Source organism: Poecilia mexicana, unplaced genomic scaffold, assembly GCF_051168715.1.
Source record: "Poecilia mexicana isolate PSO_F unplaced genomic scaffold, ASM5116871v1 scaffold_14, whole genome shotgun sequence".
NCBI classification, from domain to species: domain Eukaryota; kingdom Metazoa; phylum Chordata; class Actinopteri; order Cyprinodontiformes; family Poeciliidae; genus Poecilia; species Poecilia mexicana.
Window position 1 is genome coordinate 11,444,194 of NW_028263383.1, and position 20,940 is coordinate 11,465,133.

Below are 20,940 nucleotides of genomic sequence, written 5' to 3' on the forward strand. Positions count from 1 at the left end.
ACAGCTTCTTACCATGGATCCTTGCTTGAACTGGTACAACTAGCTATTCATGATTTTACTAGAGCTTGCATGTTCAGTTACAAGGTAGTTCAATTGAACTTCCACACTATTCATGACATGCACAATTTTTACCTGTCGCCACTTGATTATGTAGCATTTAGCCTTTGTGGTGAGAACAGACTGGCAGATGGCTCAGGAAAAGAATCAGTTAAGAATGAAAGATTATGAGGAGATTGTTGCTTTTTTGGATCAGTGGGGATGTTTTCAAAAAGCCGTCTTTTTTTTGCTCTGTGCGAGTATTATCCCCAATGGATTCGGTGCTTTCAATCTTGTTTTTCTGACTGATGTACCAGATCACCACTGTTTCGTACCGGACCTCAATTTCTCAGAGGAGTGGAGGAAAAGCATTATACCAAAAACAGTAAGTCACCTCATCCAGGTTCCTAGAATACACAATATTTAATTTTATTGCAGTAATTTGCCTCCCATGAAGGAAAGTGTACAGTTGCTGTAACAAAAAATGGTTGTTCCTTTACAAGTTTCTTGTGTTTTGTGTTGTTTTAAGGTTAAAATAACATTTTAAGGCTTCATTTCTATAGCAAACCGCAAAGAGAGCCAATATCCATTAATGGTAAAGTGGGGAAATCTTCTTAAAAGGAGCGGCCATACCAAAATTACTCAGAGTTTATTGTCAACTCATTAAGGTCACAAAAGCATTCAAGACGACATCTGAAACACTGCAGAACTCAGCATTAAGAAATATGCTTAGGGAATTCATGAGAAGCAGTTCCAACTGCAAATGGCCTCAGGGTGGAAAAATGTCTTCAGGATGCTGCAGTAAGTCACAATCAGGTCCACATCATTTCTGCTCACAAGTACAACGTGAATTTAAAAAATATATGTCAAACCCAACTAATTTTTCAGTTACATACTGGCATAGAGTGTAGTTTGGATAGCTGTTTTCATTACCAGTTAAAAGTATTATTGTAAACATGCTTCAAATTATTTCTGAGGTGCTAGTCTTTGTCTGATATAAAATTTCTTTTTCATAATTTGGCACACTTACGTGCAACAAAAACAGAAGACATTGGTGGTGATGGAGTCTACAAGTTTTAATTACAGTAGTAATAAAACCTGCTTATTTTACTTTGTTTTTGTCTGTGGATAAGCAAGACTTTTTACACATCGTGTAGTTGATCTGTGTTTTTAAGGTTATTTTAAAGTTCTGTTTAAGTTTTTAAAGGTAATTTAAAGTGACAACTCTGGATGTCTGGCATATGTTGCTCTCTTTGTTCCTAAGGTGCTGAATGGAAAACAAGAACTAAGCAGATGCAGCAGATACAGACTTGATGTCGTCCAGAATCTCTCTGATCGAGGATTTATTCCTGGCAGAGACGTCAACCTCACCGACCTGGAGGAGGAGCGATGTGTGGACGGCTGGAGCTACAGCACAGACGTTTACCTCTCCACTGTAGTGACAGAGGTGAATGCAATTTTTTTTCTGGTTTTTGTCTTACCTACTTGTTCCCTGATGAATCTGAACTTCAGACAGAGCTTACCTTTGCATCCTGTCTTTTTTGTCTGTCATGCTGTGTTCTGTAACATGAAACATGTTTAAATATCCGGCCGTACTGGGCCCTTCAGTTCTCTCAGCTTCAGATCAGCAATCTGTTATCACAAGCATAGTCTTTAATCTCAGTATTTATGGAAAGATAGCAATATTCAACCTCAAAATCTACTTTCAAACTGAAGGAGATACAAAATATTGTTCATGAGATGTTCCTTGCCTTTCTTATAGTGTGCTCAAGCAGAGATTGTGTAAATAGAAAAGCAAGCCGCAGGAATATTTCATAAATCCTGACAAAGCAGGAAGGAATAACGAGTTCTTTACTGGGTTATTGAAATTATTTATCTCTCACTGACAGGACAGCTGCAGGTCAAATGCTGCTTGTAACAATCTAAGACGTAAGAAAACTTAGTAAATCTTCAATGTTATTCCATTGTATTACTGCCAGGCTGCCCCAGGGCAGCTGTGGCTACAGTCCAGGAGCTTCATCAGGTGTGAATGTGTGCTTGACAGGAAATTACTGATTTGATGCCGAACATCTTTGAGTGTCAAAATAAAACACTATGTCATTTCATTTATTCCCTTCTTGAGAATTAAAAGGAAAACTACATAACTAAGTTCTTTTTCATAATCACAGGCAAGAGTTTAACTGGTGTTGACCAATCAGATATTAGCTTAAATATGAAAGAAAACCTTCAAAATTGATCTTAGCAAAGCAACTTTTGTGCATCAGGCTGAGGAGATAACCTCTCTCTCTCTCTCTCTCTCTCTCTCTCTCTCTCTCTGTCTCTCTCTCTCTCTCTCCCTCTCTCTCTCTCTCTCTCTCTCTCTCTCTCTCTGTCTCTCTCTCTCTCTCTCTCTCTTTCACCTGTTTATGATGACGACTGGGAAGCTGTGCAAACACAAAGAGTTAGGGACGCACTTTACCTGATGGTTTTACAAAGTTCACTCTTTTTTAGGTAGAATGTTTCATAGTATGTAGCATAATGATAATAATGATGTTTCCTAGGATTTCTAAAATAAATTCTTCTTGTCTTCTTGTGAAGCATTGTTTGTAAATCTGAGTGAACTTTAATGCTTCACTAGAACCTCATTAGGAAACGAGCAGCAGGGAAAACAGACGTGAATATCATGGGCAGCTGCCACCACTTACAACAGAGCCACAGAAATGGGAAGAAATATGTGAAGCTGTACTGAGCAGAGATTATACCATTTGTTCAATGTGGGGTTTTAAATAAATTACATCTTTCAGTTTGACTTGGTGTGCAGTGACCAGTGGGCGCAGCCGTTTACCACTTCAGTTTTCTTTATTGGAGTTCTTGTTGGATCCTTCTTCTCGGGGCAGCTGTCAGACAGGTAGAGCAACTTTTACTTTTAACTTAAAGCAGATTTGCACATCCAGTTTAGTGATTGTTTCTGAAATATGTTTTAAAAGCTTGTTTTAATCTTCCCGGTTTCTGAGGTTTCTGACTCTGACACCTAAAACAGTTCAGTGGGTTTAATTACAGTATCTGTCAAAAATATCCATACTTCCTTTTCACATTTTGTCAGATGAAACCCATAAACACATCATTTTGTTTTCTTGGGATTTTATGTGGTTAGACTAATACAAAATTGTGCATACATATTTCACAACAAAAGTAAAAATTATAATTTGTTTTAAAAGTGTGGCATGTGTCTTTATCTACTTTAGGAGCAGATAAGCAATAAGAGTTGGTAGATATGAGGCTAAATACAGAGACGGGTGGAAACTAAGTACTTTTATTCAGTTGCAGTTAGAATTTGGGGGAAAAGTTTAATTCCAGGAATAGTTTTGCTGTAATGTATTTATTACTTTTAGTTGAGTAATATAACTATGAAGTGGCATTACTCTTAACAAAAAATCTGCACAATTTACTTTACTAGAATAAAACTATTTTAACCAAAAATGTAACAGATAAAGACACTCAGGTGCATTTTATTCTTGTTTATTCACAAGCTTCATTTTTGGATGTTAATTTTTATCTGCTGAGATATTTGAAGGTCAAAAAGATTCAGTAAACATAATTATCACAGAAGTATTCTGTTCTAAAAGATGTAGAAATCACCTACTGTGTTAAAGATGCTTTATGATGAAAAAATTATTTGAAAAGTGTTTATTCTGCCTTAATTTTTGTTTTAGGACCTAAAGAGAATTTCTTTCCTTCTTTCTCCAGATATGGACGGAAACCTATTCTATTTGCAACGATGGCTGCACAAACAATATTTACCTTTGCTCAAGTCTTTTCTACCTCATGGACCATGTTTGTCATTCTCCTCTTCTTCAATGGACTGGGACAAATATCCAACTTTGTTGCAGCTTTAGTTCTTGGTACAGAATATGATTTTAACACATAAACAATTCTCTATATATTATATCATGTTCCAAATAGTTTTCCTGTTTTCGTTTTGTAGGTGCTGAGGTTTTGACTGGTAACGTACGTATCCTTTATTCGTCTATGGGCACATGCTTAGGCTTTGCTGTTGGATACGTTCTGCTTTCTGTCGTCGCTTACTTTTTGAGGGACTGGAAATCTCTCCTCATGGCTCTCTCTCTCCCTTGTCTGGCCTACATCCCCCTCTGGTGGTAGGTTACAAGAAAACTCCTTAAAATTGAATTTATAACAAGTTACTTGAAAATCTTGAAAACCATATTGCATTTTAGTGAAATTATCCCGTCTAATCCTGTTTGTGGATTGCTTCATTTTGAGCAGGCTTCTCCCAGAGTCTCCTCGGTGGCTTCTCTCTCGAGGCAGAGTAAAGGAAGCCGAGGCTGTAATCAGAAAAGCTGCTCGATGGAACAAAGTTCAAGCTCCAACGGTCATCTTTGAAACTTACAGTGTAAGTTGCCCTTCAAACTCTAAAACAGGGGTGTCAAACTCAATTTCACAGAGGGCCACTTCAGCATATTGGCCCCCCTCAACGGGCCACATTGACGGTACAAATCAGGAGTGCATCCCTGCTAAAACACCCCAGACAAAAGGTTGACTTCCCTCATTCAGAGGCTTATAATGAGTCAATGGTCCAGGTGTGTTAGAGAAGGAATGCATCTAAAGCTGCAGATGGTAGCTCTGGAAAACTAGACTTGGGCAGCCCTAGCATAAATGTATAAAAATGCAATGTTAAAAATACATTAAACAACACTTCATAATGTTAAATAATTGATTTTATGTATTGAAGTTTTAAATATTACATTTGAGGTTCCAAGGATGTAAAATTACTGCTCCGTTTAAAAATTACAATATTTAAATCAGTGTTTAAAGGTAAGAAAACAAATGATAAAAACAAGTCACATGGGCAGACATTATAGACTTTAAGCAAAGATTTAGTCTCAGAGGCAACTGAAATTAATTAATTTAAAAAACCCTTTCTGAATATCATCTCATCAGCCTATAAAATGCTGGGGGGCCACATGTGGCCTGTGGGCCTTGAGTTTGACATGTGCATTACGCCATAGAACTGCCAATTGGCAATTGAAGTAAAGTAGCTTCGATTTCAAAGAAGTCTACATTGAAGTCGATTGGCAAATGAACCATCACAAAAGAGGAAGGCTCTTGTCTCACTGCACCCCAAGAGATGCATAACCTACAAAAACCATGTCTGTCTGGTTTCGAACCTGAGACCTTTGGCGTGTGAAGCAAACATGATAACCACTACACTACAGGAACTCATGCTGTTTCCACTGTTCCTGGTAGATGATCCAAAAGCTTATACTTGTGCCTAATTTCACATTACAGTCCATAAACTAAGCCTGGGATCAAAAAATTGTATTAAAGATGTCATTAGCAGAGACAAATGGTTCTACAGAGACTTGGCTAAATGGCTAAAAATAAAATCAATACTTACAAATACTTACAAATAAAAGATGGTTGAAAAATAAAATTAACACATTAAAATAAAAAATATCTCTGAAATACAATCAACACTTGAAAATTAAAAATGGTTCAAAAATAATATCAACACTTCAAAATACAAAATCTCTGGAAAATAAAATATTATGTATATTATTTTGAAAAACATTAGAATATAAGCACTTTTATCAATTCTTCATTGTGGTAAGATCATGTAAGTTCTTCTTAAATCCATGGAAACTCAACAATATGTAAGGTAGGTGAGTTAGCTCAGCAGGTTAGAGCACTGTGCTGGTAATGCTGAGGTTGTTGGTTCAAACCCCACATGGGGCAATTCATGTGTAAGGGCTTTCAGACATTCAACACTTCAAAATAAATAATGGTTCAAAAATAAAATCAACACTTCAAAATAAATAAGTGTTCAAAAATAAAATCAACACTGTACAATAAATAAGGTTTCAATAATAAAATCAACACTTAAAAATTAATGGTTCAAAAATAAAATCAATAAAATAAAATTTACAGGTCAAAATGTATAATGACATCTGTTCAGTCCATAAACTAAGCCTGGGATCAAAAAATTTATTGAAGATGTCATTAGCAGAGACAGTCTTGGCTAAAAAATAAAATCAATACTTAATTACTTATTTTTTATGTTGTCGGTCTAGATAACGGATAATAAAAAAAGTCTAGCGCGACCTGCCGATGTCTCAGTTTTATTTGCTGGGAAAATCAATAAGCAGCTTTAGGCGACTCTGCTGCTCTCTAGTGGCGAGAAGCCGTAATATTGGCTGGTAACAATCGGAATGCATTGTGGGAGATGTAGTTTGTAGTCAATTCGTGCTCAAAATCTATTTTAAGTCTAATCTATTTTAAGTCAATCATTAGCCTATAAAATGCTGGGCGGGCCACATAAAATGAGGCCTTGAGTTTGACACATGTACTCTAAAACATAGCCTGTGGTTCAAATCAGAAATCCTTTCTTTCAAAGAGTTCAGCATTTAACTTTACATGATGTGAAATGAAGATTTCCCAGGCCAATGTAAAAAAAAAAAAATCACTGCAATTCAGCAATAATGCAGCAAACAAAAAAAAAATAAACCCTACAAACCTTGACTGAAGGTGAAACAGGAATAGAAAAAATTAACTAGTTTCTTTATTTAAATTTTGAATTAAACAAGTTGGAGTTTCTTTTTCCTCTTTTCCAGTTTGTACCCCTGTTATTGGTATTTTGCAATAATTATCAAGTTGTTTAGTATGTAAATGGATGAGTTTTGTGATATGTGTGAAGTATAGCGATGGTTCAAAATGACCAATACTCAATCTTTGTTTTTTTCTTTGACACTTTCAGAAGTTTGAAACGGCTAAAACTAAATATTGTAACAGTCAAGAAATCTACAATGACAAATAAAATGCTGGATTCTAATTCTGTTGACAGTTCATTCTAAAAATTGAGCGGAGAGCTTAAAATGAACAATTTGAATGAATGCTTCAGAAATCGAACACTCATGATGAAATCTTGCCAAGATGTGTAAACATCACCACAAGTTGAAAATGTTTACAGAAGCTGAATTTAAAATCTCTTCCATAACTTATGTTTTCTGTCTCTGCAGGTTAAGGAGACAAAATCTGACAAGGAACAAAGCAGCATGTTGGGCCTCTTCAGGAACAGCAGGATCAGAATCACAACTCTCGTCCTCTGCTTGGTGCAGTGAGTACCTACTATAACTCTCGGAATATAAGGCGCATTTTAAAGCCTTTAATTTGGTCAAAACCGACAGCGCGCCTTTATGTTGTTCTGGGGCAAAACAGCGCCCTCTAGTGAAATAAAATGGATTAATTCTGGTTGTGCTTATTGGCCTTGAAATGATTTTGTGTGGTACACTGCGCTCAGTCAAAATGTTTTAGTTACATTACGGCTACAGAAGTCAGGAGTGGAGTAATACTGCTTTGACTGACTGAGTTATCCGTTTTGTTTCGCTTAATGCGCCTTATAGTCCGGTGCGCTTCATAAATGAAAAAAGATCGAAAATAGACTATTCATGGACAGTCCGCCTCATAATCCAGTGGACCTGATAGTGTGGAAAATACGGTAGACGCCTTTATGCCATGGAAAAAAGTAAATAAGCGGTCCTTTAGAGACATTTGTCTTGTTGCTGAAATATGCAATGCAAATAAACTACTTGACTTGATCACTATGTTTAAATAATAATAATAATAATAATAATAATAATAATAATAATAATAATAATAAAATTTGAACTATTAGGTGAATTTTCCATGTACAAATATTTAAAGGGGGGTATTATGTTGTTTCCAGACACATAGTGTCATTTTATAGCCTTTAAATCAAGGCTAAAAATCCATCTGTAATGGAACATTGATCAATATGTTAGATTATTTCATAATCTGTTACTGTATAATGTTTTTATGATGTAAAGCACTTTGAACTGCTTTGCTGCTTAAATGTGATATAAAAATAAATTAAGATTAGCTTTTTCACAGCTTCACCATGACGACTGGCTACTACAGTCTGTCGTTTAACACGGCTCAGCTCCACGCTGACCCCTACGTGAGCTGCTTCATCGCCGCAGTAGTGGAGATCCCTGCATACGTCTCCAGCTGGATCGCACTCAGATTCCTTCCCCGACGACTTTCTGTCTCTGGGACGTTGATCCTTGGATCTCTGCCGCTGTTCATATTACTACTGGTGCCAGAAGGTAAGTAAAAAGTTGTGGTTGGGTTTATGGTTGTCTAAAGCACTGTTTAAGAAATTTTTTGTAAAAGTTAGAATTAGTAGTTTCATATTTTAAAGTAAGAAACATTCATGCCTAAAATGTGTTTTATTCCACAAACGTAACACCATTTACCTGTGTTAGATCTGTTTGGTGTTTCTCTTGCGCTGGAGATGGTGGGTAAGTACGCTTTCACGACTGGAGCCTCCCTGATGTTCGCCTACACCACAGAGCTTTACCCAACATCCCTGAGGAACACCGCGACAGGGACAACCACCACAGTTTCCAGGACTGGAAGTTGCATCAGTCCTTTTCTGTTAAGTCTTGGTGAGGAAATGAGAGTTTGAACCCTTAGAAATACCTGAATTGAAAGAATTTATGAGTGCTAACTCTTCTCTCTTGTTCTTCTCAGGTGGATACTTCAGCTACTTGCCTTATGTGACTATTGGCTCTCTGGGAGCTGTTACTGCCGTTGTTGCTCTTTTTCTTCCAGAGACTTTTAAGCAACCGCTGCCTGAAACCCTTCAACAAATGCATGAAAGACAAACGTATGTACTCAGGTTTTTACCTAATTTAAACTGTTTCTAAATTATTTAGTAAGTATTTAAGAAGTGATGTAACTCTATCAGTTACACTGAAAGTTTTTCTTATTGAAATGTTGAATTTTAAACCAAAATAATACAAAACACAAAGGCAACATTTTAATTTCTTTAGATTCAAAAGTTGACTTTTCCTTATTATTTGTAGATCTGCCTTTAAACTGGATTTGCTTCCAGCAGCATCTCACAATAGTTTGATGGAAAGTTGTGCACTTCCTTGTTGTGAATTTACCTTTTGGACATATAAAAAAGCTGTGACTTCATCTCAGCTTTAATAAACTGATTACAAGCAAACCGGATTAACTGCCTTAAATATAGTTACTTAATGCCCAAAGGAAGAAAAATATGCAAAAATCTGGTTTCAACTGTATTTCGACCAGTTCTTCCACACAAGAATACAGTGCAGTATAATGTAACATGCAGGGTTTTTAATCCTCAAACCAAACTGACAGGCAAGCAGAGGCATAAAGACACATACTGAAAAAATAACAAAATTGCTTTTTTATTTAGATATTTGTAACTTAACAAATTTGCATCACACTCAGTTGATAATATGTAATGATGAGAATCAACCAGTGGATGGCGCTGGAGCACAGGGTGTGATGTAAACAACTACTAGCTGCTCCATCTCTAAATGTTGGCTGCAATTTTGTCGCAAACTTTCACAGAAACGTGTGTACGTGTGCGCGCGCGTGTGTGTGCGTGCACGTGTGTGTGTGTGTGTGTGTGTGTGTGTGTGTGTGTGTGTGTGTGTCATATGGTGAACTCATCTTGCTTTTGCTCACTTGTCTTGTTTTTCCACCACAGGACCAAATGTCCCTGCATCCAAAAAGCTGAAGCCTCAGAGCCAGTCGTGTTACCAGACGGTCCTCTGTGACTGAGTGTTGCTGGTTCAGCTTTAAATTCTGTTTTTTTCAACATTTCCAGAAGTGATTTCTTCTGAATTACATTGGACATCCCACCTTCCTCAATAGTTTTATTGCTGTTTATGTTAAACTAAAGTTTCTGTGTCTTAAAATTTGTGAACTTAAGGAAATGTCATCCTTAGTTCTCCCTGAGTTCATCACTTCAACATATTCAGTTGGTTACTCTATGTACATAAAGAAAGGGAGGAGAAAGGATTTAGAAAGGACTGTTCTTTTGTCTTTTTTAACAAAATGTCTAGTGCAACCTCAGAATTAGAAGACCCTTTAAGTAAACCTATTGTTTATGTATAGAACAGCAGATTTCCATAACCTGAATCTGTGTTATTTTACATCTTTTCTGTGCAGTTTTTACTCCACAGAATTTACAGCTGTCTGGCTGGAGACTTTTCTTCAGCAGCGATTTCCTCTGCCTCAGTGTTGGAGAGGACGTATGGTCTTTTCTGGCAACATCTGGAAGATAAAATCAATGCATGTTTGTTCAGTCAGATTACTGACACTGATATTTAAATAATAATAGTTACAAAAGATCTACTGGGAACTTAAATCAGCATTTCGTAAAACCTCTCTATGAAGCTTGAATTGCAATAAAATGGTGGACAATGTAACTTTTTGAGTTTGGCTTTGCTTCACAGTTCTCGCAACCCTGAAGTCATTCCAGGTGTTTATGCATGTTTCTCTGTCACACCTCTTCCTTCCACTTAACTTTCTGGACAAGCTGCTTTTTCAGAGCAAAGATTTTTTTGTTTCTGATCTGCCAAAGAGGTGTGAAAGTGCCACCTCTAACACTTTGTTTTCAAGTTCCTTTTCTACATCATTAAACTTTCTGCAGTCTATCTGTGGTATTATTATACCACACTGAGAGCAGAATGTTTTGCAGGTGCTAAACTCCTGCTACACTTTCCAACACCTAAAGTGTCTGTGCATGTGAAATTTAAAGCTCATACCTTTATGCACGAAAATAAATAAAATATTTTAGTAAAGAAAAATCTGCTTTTTTAAATTGATTTAGCATCTAAATCAATGTAGAGTCATAAATGTACAGGAGGATTTTTTACCCAGGAAACCTTTGCATTTGGCTGATGGTGTCAGGCAGCGGCATCCCAAAGCTCTCAGGGAGGAGCAGACTCAGCAGTCCAGTCAAAACTGTGAGGCTTCCCACTATGATGTACGGCAGGGATACAGAGTAGGTTCCTGTGGTGTAACATCAGAGGACAGAATATTTAAAAACTAATGTAAAACAGCAAACATAAAGTGTGTCAGTTCAGGTATACTTTTATTTCTGGCAGGGCCTTTTTTTAAACTAAATGTGTCATTTTTCTGCCAGGTTGCAAAGAAACACAGTTTAGATCAAGACAAAATAGACCAAAAATGTGCCTGTGAATGCCGATCTGCCTTCACAGACACATTTTATTCACAGCCAAACTGGAGGTTTGAATGAAACAGTTACATATCTGATTAAAAGTATCTGTGTTTTGAAGTGTTGAAGCTGAACTCCAGCTTTAATGTTTAAGTTGAAGCAGCTCACACACCTTCTGCAGGTGCAAGCCCCAGAATTTGTCTGATGAGTTACAGCTGTGGGCCTCATATGTTTGTAAAAATTCAGAGGAAATCTGCAGAAGAAGAAAGTCAGCGAACAAACAGCCTTCTGAATGAAACCACATTAAAACAACTGATTTAGTTTTCCACTCAATAGAGCTGCATGAATCTGTTGGAGGACTGAGACGAGAGCCGTCTTCCATTCAGTGAAACACCAGGTGAGCTCGACATGTCAATGTGTCTTTGTCCAAAAGAACCAACTGAGCTTTGAGTATTCTGCTCTTCTTTTCCAGTTTGTCACTCTCCCTACAATCTTATTTAACTTTAATGCTAAATATGTGAGGCACATAACTTTGCTTCTTATTGCACCAATATTGATACAACATGTTATTCTAACCATAAACTTCAATGCATTCTTTTGGGATAACACAAATATTTTTTTTTAAAGCATGGACTTCAAACAACTGTGATGTTGTCCAACTTTTAGGACCAAACTATTTGATTTGGTGTATTTAAGCTGAAGAGCATCTAAAATGTTGACCCTTTATATTTTCCATCCTGTTGTCGTTCTGGCTGCATGTTTAGGGTCTTTTCTGAATATTTTTATCCTTTATTCCCAGTCAGAATAAATCTGGAGACATCAAGAACAAACACAGATTTATTAGTGTGAGGAAGCTGGAGTCTAACTGGAACTGTGAACTGATCCAGTCACTTCTGGAGGTTACAGTCTGGCTAAACCAGTAAAACCAGTGAACTCTGAACCAACTGAGCTGCTGCTCTATAATCTGATTCTGCTTCTGGCTTGTTCCTTGTTCTTTATGCATTAATATTATCTTAAAAAACTCTGACACTTTCACAGGACAGCTGGAAATATACAGAGGTGTAAATAGGTGAACTCTGTTTACAATTAAGTGAATTATTAGATTTTATTCAGGACTTAAGGTCAAAGAAGGCCGAATCCATATGTACGCTTAAAAATGTGATGAATCAAATATTTTTCAGCCCCAAAGTTTTGACCTTCCATAATAAGGCAAAGTTCAAGGCATCTTAACTCAAGGATTAGTTATTTTGTTTTGCTCAAAGGCTCAGGGAATATGATAGTACTTACGTAAGTAAATGAAGTATGGAGCAATAATGCTGCCAATTCTGGAGGCCGTGGAGCAGGCGCCGACAGCCGTGTTCCTCAGCACAGTGGGGTACAGCTCTGCAGTGTAGGCGTACGCAACGGCAAAGGCAGTGGACACCGCAAACTTCCCCAACATCTCAAACGTTATGGACAGAGCAGTTAGGTCTGCAGGAAATTAAATATAAAACTGGTCAGGGTTTGATATGTAATCCTGACACAGTAAGCTTAATGTAGATGTACAAGCTGTGACGTCGTACGTCCTGGGATGAACTGTATGACGAATATAAAGAATCCTCCTGTAAAAAGTGCAGAGAAATGGCTGAGTCGTCTGGAACACCAGCGGAACATGACCCACGACAAAACGTAGGCTGGGATCTCCATCACAGCAGACAGGAAACAGTTGAGGAACGGATTTCCATGGAGGTTCGCCGTGTTCAGGGAGAGAGTGTAGTAGGCGATGGTGAGGGTGTTCCTGTTAGAAGCACAAATCATTTAGGTTTTTAACTACAAAATAAAGTAATAATGAAAAATGTCTGTAGAATGGGATTTGAAGTATTGTGAGGTGTGTCAGGAATTAAGAATGTAGTGAAGAGGAACACAAGGGATGAAAATGTTTAGGAAAGCAAAGTATTAAGAAAGGTTGGGAAAAATCAAAGATGATATTTGAGGATGAGGGTTTATGTTTTAGCAAGAATGATCAAGAACGCTGCAGAAATGTGAGATTTTGGTAATTGTTTTTAAAGAAAGGTTGGGTCCTGAATGGATCTCAAAGTTGTGGCCCGTTGGGGCCCGGGGTCTTTTAATGACAACTAATCTATACATGCAAAAAGATAAAAACAAATCTCTGCAATACTAACACTTTTTAATCAGTTGGAACCAGCGATGGTAACTGGTAATAACTGTGTGAATTATGCTGTAAATATGGATATGTGTGTTCCTTATGATTCTTAAGTTTTAAGAGTAAAAGGGAAACTATGCAAATGAGATTAAATGTAGACCAACAGGTCTGGTTATTTATGCTCAAGGTTGGAAAGAGGAACAAAATGGTGATGGGAGTCTAGCTGTTTCCTGTAGTTATTGTGCAGGATATTATATCTTGTTGACAATTTGTCTGACCTGTAACTGAAGGAAAACTATAGCAGCTTCACTACAGTTGACCTACAGTGAGCCGCAACAGGTGGAGAACGTCCAGAAGTACCACTGTGTTCATTTATTTGCTTACAGCCAGAAAAAATAAGCTAAGGGACTTTCTAATGCCTATTGGAAGTTCTGTAACTTCTAAAAGTCTTGGTAGCTATTTAGACAGAAGCAGAGAAACATCTAAAGGTTTCAGGACTGAATTACCTGATGATGCATAAAGTTCTGTCTTACAAGATGGTGAGGTAATATTGTGAAAGAAGAGCACACCTCTGAGTCTGCTGTCGGTTTATAAAAGTATAAAACGACGAGCCTTTCCAGGATCAGACACGTAAAAGCATGTTGTTAGTAATCAAAACCAGATTTGTATCTTTGCCACAGGCATCAAGACAATTAAGTGTGTTTACATTCAACTGACTGAGGTGCACTGAATGTGACGCTTTAAGAGACAAACTAGTTCAGTGCATGCAAGACTGAATTTCGTTTTAATTTTTGTGTGTTTTAAGGAATCATCTCAAACTCCTTTAAGAAGAGGAGTTTGAGATGCAGGACTTGTCCTGCATTTAAAGTTGCAGGCCTGGTCCTGCAACTTTTAGATGTTTCTCTGCTTCAGCGTCTGGCTCCATTATTAGCTTTGCAGAGGCTGACTGCATGCTAGTGAAGCAATTCAGACATTTAATTCAAGAGTGTAGAACAACGGACACAAATAAAAGTCACAGGACTTCTGCCTTCAAGGAATGCAGTTTGAGATGACAGGTGTAAAGTGTACTAGCTCTGCATGTGTGTTTGCTAAGCAACATGTTCAGCTGAGAAAATGTCAGACTAACCAGACCAGCCACAGTGTGACAGAGAGCCATCGGATGTTTGGAGAACGAAGAAGGTCACAGATGTTGTGCACTCTCGTCTCTCCAGTCCTGCCTTCATTCTGTGAGAAAGCAGGAACAACAAATGCTTAGAAAATAGCAATGTCACGAGAGTAATTACTGTGATTGATTAGCAGTCTTGGCAACTTTCATACCTCCACTTTTGGCCAACCTCCAGTAGTTGCAGGTTGGACTTTTTACAAGTCTGCTGAAAGTGGCAACGTTTTTCTCACAGCTTGAACAATCAGAAACAATTCTACAACATCTTGTTTTTGCATCTTCCTTAAAGAACAAAAAGTACTTAGAATATGCATTAACACATTTTTATCAAACAAACTCCTGGAACCCTGCTGAGGGTCTTGCAGTATTTTTATAAGAAGGAAAATGAAGGGCCAGTGTCTGCACAGAGGAAACTAATTTCATTATTTGTTAATTATTCCTTTTTCAACTTTACACAATACTGAGACCAGGCAGGAAATATTTTCTAAAGGAAAAGTCTCTCAGCTACAAAAATAATTTCCTTCTTAACATACAGTGACTAATACACTATTGGTTTGCTTTAAAACTTGTAAAGAACTGTGTTGTTGCTTTGGGTTCACAAAATATATGAAATATATAAAAATATTGCAATATTCCAAATTGCAACCTGTGTCCTACATTTATTTTTTTTTCCAATTTTCTCACTTTATAACTAAAACATTAATGTGTTTTAATTGGATTTTATGCAATAAACAAATAAAGTATCATGTGTGAATTAGAAGAAAAAGGAGGGATGGTTAACAAATTTTTATATCTATTTTTTTTTCAAAAATTATCTGAAAAGTTGAGCTTGAATTTGCTTTCTTTCCTTCTTCATTAAAACAGATTATAACCTATAACTTCAGTTACAACCGTGTGTGGACTGGTCATCAGGCGTACTGGGGAAATGTCCAGCGGGCCTACGCATTAAAGGGTCAAACTGAGGCTGTCATAACGTCACAACAAAAATCAGATGAATAATTTCATCAGCCATGACAGCATTGCTTGATTTTTCTTGCAGGTCATCTTTCAGTCCTCAGCTTGTCCTGCATGTCTCCTCTGACAGGAGTTATAAACATTGCAATCTGAGCTGATGAGTTAGAGCAGGGATGCCCAAAGTTGGTCCTCGAGGGCAGGCATCCTGCATGTTTTAGTTCTCTCCCTAGTGGTAGTAACAACCTCCTCAGCAAGTTAATGTTCTCCTTAGACCTCATAACGAGTCATCATTTGATGCAGGTGTGCTAAACCTGGGAGAGAACTAAAACATACAGGATGCCGGGCCTCCAGGACCCACTTTGGGCACCCCTGAGTTAGAGAGACAAAGAGTGATGGATGTTGAGGTGGAAGTAGAAAAGCTACAATAAAAAAGCTTAAAACGTGTCTAAGGCAGAGACCAGCAACCGGCAGCTCTGGAGCTGCAAATGACTCTGGACTTTTCACAATGGGTCTTTATTACTCCAAACCAGCTGACAGCATTCAGCTGGTGTCATACCTTCACATTTTCTATAAATAATCATGATGGGCTGGAATGGCTAAAAAGGGCAGTGCCAGTCCAGCCTGGGTTACAAAGTATTCACTTTGACTGAATAAAGTAACATGTGGCTTTAACTGGACAAAAATGTTTGCAGCACTTATACGGGAATACAAAGGAAGTAGCACAGAAGCCAAACATTACAGCTTACCTACAAAATGTAACAGGACTTGGCAAGAGGATTCAACTCTTGCCAAGTTGAATGGCCAGAGTTGAATCCTCCACTATGTGTGGAGTTCACATAGTGCAGGTGATGGTGGGTGTTTAATGCTCTGACCTTCAGAGGGCTAAAGATGACGGGTGGAGATTCAATCCTGTTCATCTTGGCAGCATTCCGGATGATGACCTCGGCTTCCTCGACTCTACCCTGGGAAAGCAACCAGCGAGGCGACTCTGGGATGAACCTGATTCGTTTTGCAACATTGTGGACGGAAGGCGAGAGAAAATGAAGACTTCAGTGATAATGCACAGCTGCTATGGTAGGTGATCTGTTTGAGTTTTGCACAGCCATAAATGCACAGTCTTATTAAAGGCAGTTTTATCAGGTACTTACAGTTTCATAATCTAAACAAGAAAATTAGACGTTTGTGAATCAGGAAGAAATATTACAAAGGGAATAAGTTTTGTTTCACATTTTCTGTACCTATGCTAATGTAAATCCATGACATTAGTTGTGCATATTTTTTATGTGCATATGAGTCATATAAGTCGTCACACAAGTCATTTGAATTTATAATATGAAGCATCATATACAAACACTAGCAGAAAACATTTAGAAATAACATTCGGTCATGTTTCTGTTCCAAGCAGCCATTTTAACTTTTGAATAATAGAAAATACATTTAATATTTTTTCCAATTACTGCACCTTGGTATTTGCATTTGTTGAGGTGACTGAGCTCATCTGTTAAGTTTTTATGAATGATGCAGTTCCACATCACAGTAAAAGTATTTTATGTTTATGCTGCACTTTTGCTCATCACTGATAGTTTAAACATGTTTAATTTTATCAATAAATGAAATGAAAATCACACATGAATGACTGTTCATGTGATAAGTCATTAAATATCATGGCAGCGACGGATGTAAGCAGTTACATGAAAGATATTCATAATTCAGCCTTCAAATGATTATGAACATGGATGGACTAGAAAACAGGAAACTTCACATTTAGACTTCTTTGTGGCATCGCTACAAAAAATTAATGAAACATCTATTTTTCCAAACTTTCCTCTAACCGGCTGCTATATTTCTTAAACATGATACATCTAGCTTTAGTTGTTGTTGTCCCATGCCTCCAGATCCTACAAACATGTTCTTGTGTAGTTTCTGCAATAAAAGTATCATTAAAAAGTTGCCAACCTGGTTTTTAATGGCCTGTCATTCAGAGGTTAAAACAGAAAAAGAAACGTTTGTTAAACAGTAGAACTGGATTGAGGGAAATCCCTGAAGGAAATCTAGAAATCACATTTTAGAATGAGCTGCAACTGCCAAATAACATCCAAGACGGAAAGAAATCTGAAACAAATCTTCCATGAAAAGAAAATCAACTCAAAAACGACATGCAAACATGATACATACCAGAAGAGGGGCAAACAAACGCTGCCGGCCAACATGAAGCCCACCTGAAGCATCCTCCAGTCTCTCACAAAGAATGCGAACAAAGGTAGGAGTGTGTAGCCCACCGCGAAGAAAAGACACACTCCAGCAGTGGAGAAAAAAGTTCGGACCTGAGGACCTAAAATTTCTGCTCCTGAACACAAAAATATATTACATTAAATTTAAATCTGTTTGGGGGATTGTTGTGCACACAGGAACTGACATACCTAGAACAAATGCAACCACGTAATTGGAAATTTGTTCCACTGCAAGAAGAAAATACAAAACGACAAACATGATCCAGCTTGAAGAGAAAATCTGAATCAGTGTTGTGACTACTTGCAGTCCTATGGTACCAAACATCACCATTTTCCTCCCAAATCTGAAATGAACACAAAGCAGAGAGAGGTTCGTGAACAATTAGTTACATTCTGTTGCATTACTGAGGTGAAAGCCAAACCCTTGTTCTACGTTTTGCTCTGAACCCTCGACTACTGAGAAATGATTACTTGCTGTAGGAATGAAATCTGTTGAAGTTTTAAATGATTAGATCTGATTTTATCCAATGGCTACCATAATGAGCCAGCTTGACCAGAGATCTGAAGCTTACTGAAAATGCACAGAAGTGCCGAGGCAAACATCATCTTTCTCACCCATAAGATGTCTGAATGGCTTCAATTACTTTCTCCACTGCTGTTGCTGAATTACAACCATAAGCAGTCTACAACTCCAAAACAGAAAACTAACCATCCTTCAACTCTCACTCTGTTCGCTGATTGTCCTGATTGAAATTCCACCAAAGAAATCAAGTTCAATGGGAGAAATCAAAGATGCAGCACTGAAGCGGGATGAGAAGTAATGGTTTCATAGAATTTTTGACTTGCATGAAGTTTACCTAAATATTTTCTAGATTATACATTTTAAAAAACTGTATTTTTTAAATGTATAAAACCAGAACAGTGATTGCCTCGGGTTAAGTTCAGTTCTTGTAACAAAATATTCAGTCTGCAACCTGTCGGAGAGCTGTCCTGAAACGAAGGAGCCAGCAAGAATGCCACCGAAAAACAAAGAAGTAGTGAGGGGCTTCTTCCAGCTTTGGTCACACACCAGGTCCCACTGTCAAAAAATAAACACAAATAAGTTAAATTCAGGTTGGTCAATAATTTACAAAAAGGACGAAACAGTAGCAGTTAATGGAGTTAATAGGAGCCTTTACCCAATTTTTATGACAACTTTAAGTGTCCTAAAGTACTTTTGGTTTATCCATTTGTGGACCAAAAATGTTGGGATTTTTGGCTGTAGATTTGATAGGAGGGATATTTACTTTTTTATTATTTTTTAGAACTTCACTTGTCACAGCTGAGTGCAAATATCTTCATTAACAATTTCTATTTTGCATGTTTGGTCGTTTTCATCCTTCACAGAATGGGACTTTTGGGTGTTCATACAGACTCATTCTCAAACAAAGAAAATTATAATTTATTGATTATAAATGTATCAAAACTTTCAACCTTGCTTAATGGATTTGGTTGGATTTTGCAGGGGATCTTTATAACCAAAATTTTAAAATCTTCCTGCATGTGAACCTGGACAAAATCCAGCATCATTTAATCCACACACCTCAGAGACGATGGTAGAAGTATACACGCTGTGGTCAAACTCCCATCCGTCCAGACAGCCTTCTTTCGGCACATTAGACAGATTAACGTCGGCTCCAGGCAGCAAGCCTCTCTCCGAGTAATTCAATAAATTCTCCACTTTGTATCTGGAGCACTTGCTGGGCACCAAAGCGCCGTCGCGGTTCGCATCCTCCTCCAGCGGGATGCTGCTGTTCCTCCACGCCGCGCTGAGGTTCAGGTGCGCGGGCAGCGCGCAGCGGTGATCCGGCGTGTCGGCCAGAAACACCACAGACAGCGCAGTGAGTCCATTAGGAATGAAGCTCAGGCAGAGGAGGAAAACGACCCGCCGCTGGAAAGGTCCCCATTCTCCCAGGAAGGCGGTCGCCGCATCATAGTCAGTGATTTTGCTGGTGTCGGAAGTTGCAGCGGGCATTTCGAGGCAGAATCCGGCGCATGGATGAATGTGCGCAGGTTGAGGATTTCTCTAGTTGTGGTTTATTTCCTGCTGTGAATCTGTCCAACCCACAACTCGCTGTGACAAGAAAACTGATGTGTTTTTTGTTTTGTGCTTTTCCTCCGTAAACAACAAAGTTTCTGATGGGAGTAATTTGTCCTTGATTACGGTGGATCCAGGAAGACGACACGAAAAGCATTTAATTTGTTGCGGCCCTGGAAATTAAGTTTTAGAGTTTTACTTTTTAATCAACACCCAAAATTTCTCCAAATTTAACCTAAATAACTTTTTTTAGTAGAGTCCTTTTTCTACCATCTTTGGAGACAGAAAATCAATTTATCTCCTTTAAATCAAAGATCAAGCACTGACTCAGGGTGGAGTTGGCCCCACACTGGCTTTTGAAGAATTTGTGTCTTTAAGAACTGGGGCAGTTTGACCTTTTTTTAAACTCTTCTGACTGAGTGGAAGAATCGTTTTGGGTTTTTTCCACTCTAGAGGATGCCATTACATTAGATTTTATGATTTATGGTCCACGCTGGGTTCATCTGGCTTCAGATCAGGTGTTTCTACTCTGGGCAGTGGCTGTTTACCCAGGGTGCCATTCCTCAACATATCTTGACAGCAAACCTAAAATGAGCTTTTCTTCTCTAATCATAGTATCTTTTAAACGGTGTGAGACTTCCACAGAACTGCTGCTGCCTGTAGACAGCGACATCTTGATCACCTGGTTTGTAAAATTTACTTAGGATTTTGTTACAAAATTAATATTTTTGTTTAAACAGACCTAAAAGAAGTCCCAACATGTCGTCATGCTGCTACTTTCCTCTTTTCTTAATGTTTTGTTTTAGAGTATATAGGTGGAGGTGCTTCATCTGAGAACCATAAGGTTTGGAAATGCAACTGTTTATCCCGGCTGCTATTTTAATCGCTCTTTCATTTCTCTATTCAAGTTACATTTCTGTCCGTTTAATTTCTGTTCTATTTCAAGCAAGCTTAAACTTGCAACTGATAAAAGAAACACACCCAACATCAGTAAATTCATGAACAACAAGTTGTGGGGCTTCAGTGCAATCTTCACATTATCTTTAAGTGAAATAAAAACACAGATAAAGGTACTTTTATTTTAGAAAGAAATCCAAAATATGGTAAAAAAAAAAAAATGTCAGCGTGACATACTGCTAGAAATCCACTACTGGAGCTTCATCAGTGGTGTGGTGTTACTCTTATTACATTTAGTTTCAGCAACCAGTCACTGGCTTAAAGGTCAGCTGTTCTAATGTCATGATAATTATCTGAAGGAGGAAAGAAACACTCATCACAACTACCAGGTCAACTGAAACTTTACAGACCTCAGCAAGTTAA

At 37.8% G+C, this 20,940-nt stretch overlaps 2 protein-coding genes and 1 long non-coding RNA gene across 4 annotated transcripts in view; 2 read left to right on the forward strand and 1 right to left on the reverse strand.

Moving 5' to 3' along the window:
• On the forward strand, positions 1–10,301 carry LOC106912062 (solute carrier family 22 member 4-like). Of its 2 annotated transcripts, none has more exons than XM_088012185.1 (11): positions 1–421; positions 1,301–1,483; positions 2,820–2,923; positions 3,763–3,917; positions 4,001–4,172; positions 4,300–4,426; positions 7,050–7,147; positions 7,942–8,156; positions 8,316–8,498; positions 8,665–8,719; positions 9,578–10,301. In XM_088012185.1, exons 1-11 carry the CDS (start codon positions 188–190, stop codon positions 9,645–9,647), a joined length of 1,596 nt encoding a protein of 531 aa, XP_087868311.1. In that variant the 5' UTR covers positions 1–187; the 3' UTR covers positions 9,648–10,301. The 2 variants fall into 2 exon arrangements, with proteins under 2 accessions (XP_087868311.1, XP_087868310.1); XM_088012184.1 differs by having other exon boundaries at positions 2–421; positions 8,584–8,719.
• Positions 9,125–20,190, reverse strand: LOC106911994 (organic cation/carnitine transporter 2-like). Its single transcript, XM_088012182.1, has 10 exons — positions 19,126–20,190; positions 18,518–18,621; positions 17,733–17,887; positions 17,488–17,659; positions 16,185–16,311; positions 14,323–14,420; positions 12,616–12,830; positions 12,341–12,523; positions 10,752–10,887; positions 9,125–10,146 (listed from the first exon to the last, which is right to left on the reverse strand). The coding sequence occupies exons 1-10, from the start codon at positions 19,555–19,557 to the stop codon at positions 10,059–10,061; spliced, it is 1,710 nt and encodes a 569-aa protein (XP_087868308.1). The 5' UTR covers positions 19,558–20,190; the 3' UTR covers positions 9,125–10,058.
• The window catches only part of LOC106920973 (uncharacterized), a 16,080-nt gene continuing 6,052 nt past the window's right edge, over positions 10,913–20,940 (forward strand). Inside the window, exons 1-2 of the long non-coding RNA XR_015765181.1 lie at positions 10,913–11,450; positions 16,238–16,386. This is a non-coding gene — a long non-coding RNA (uncharacterized LOC106920973). The remainder of the gene's footprint in view (positions 11,451–16,237; positions 16,387–20,940) is intronic.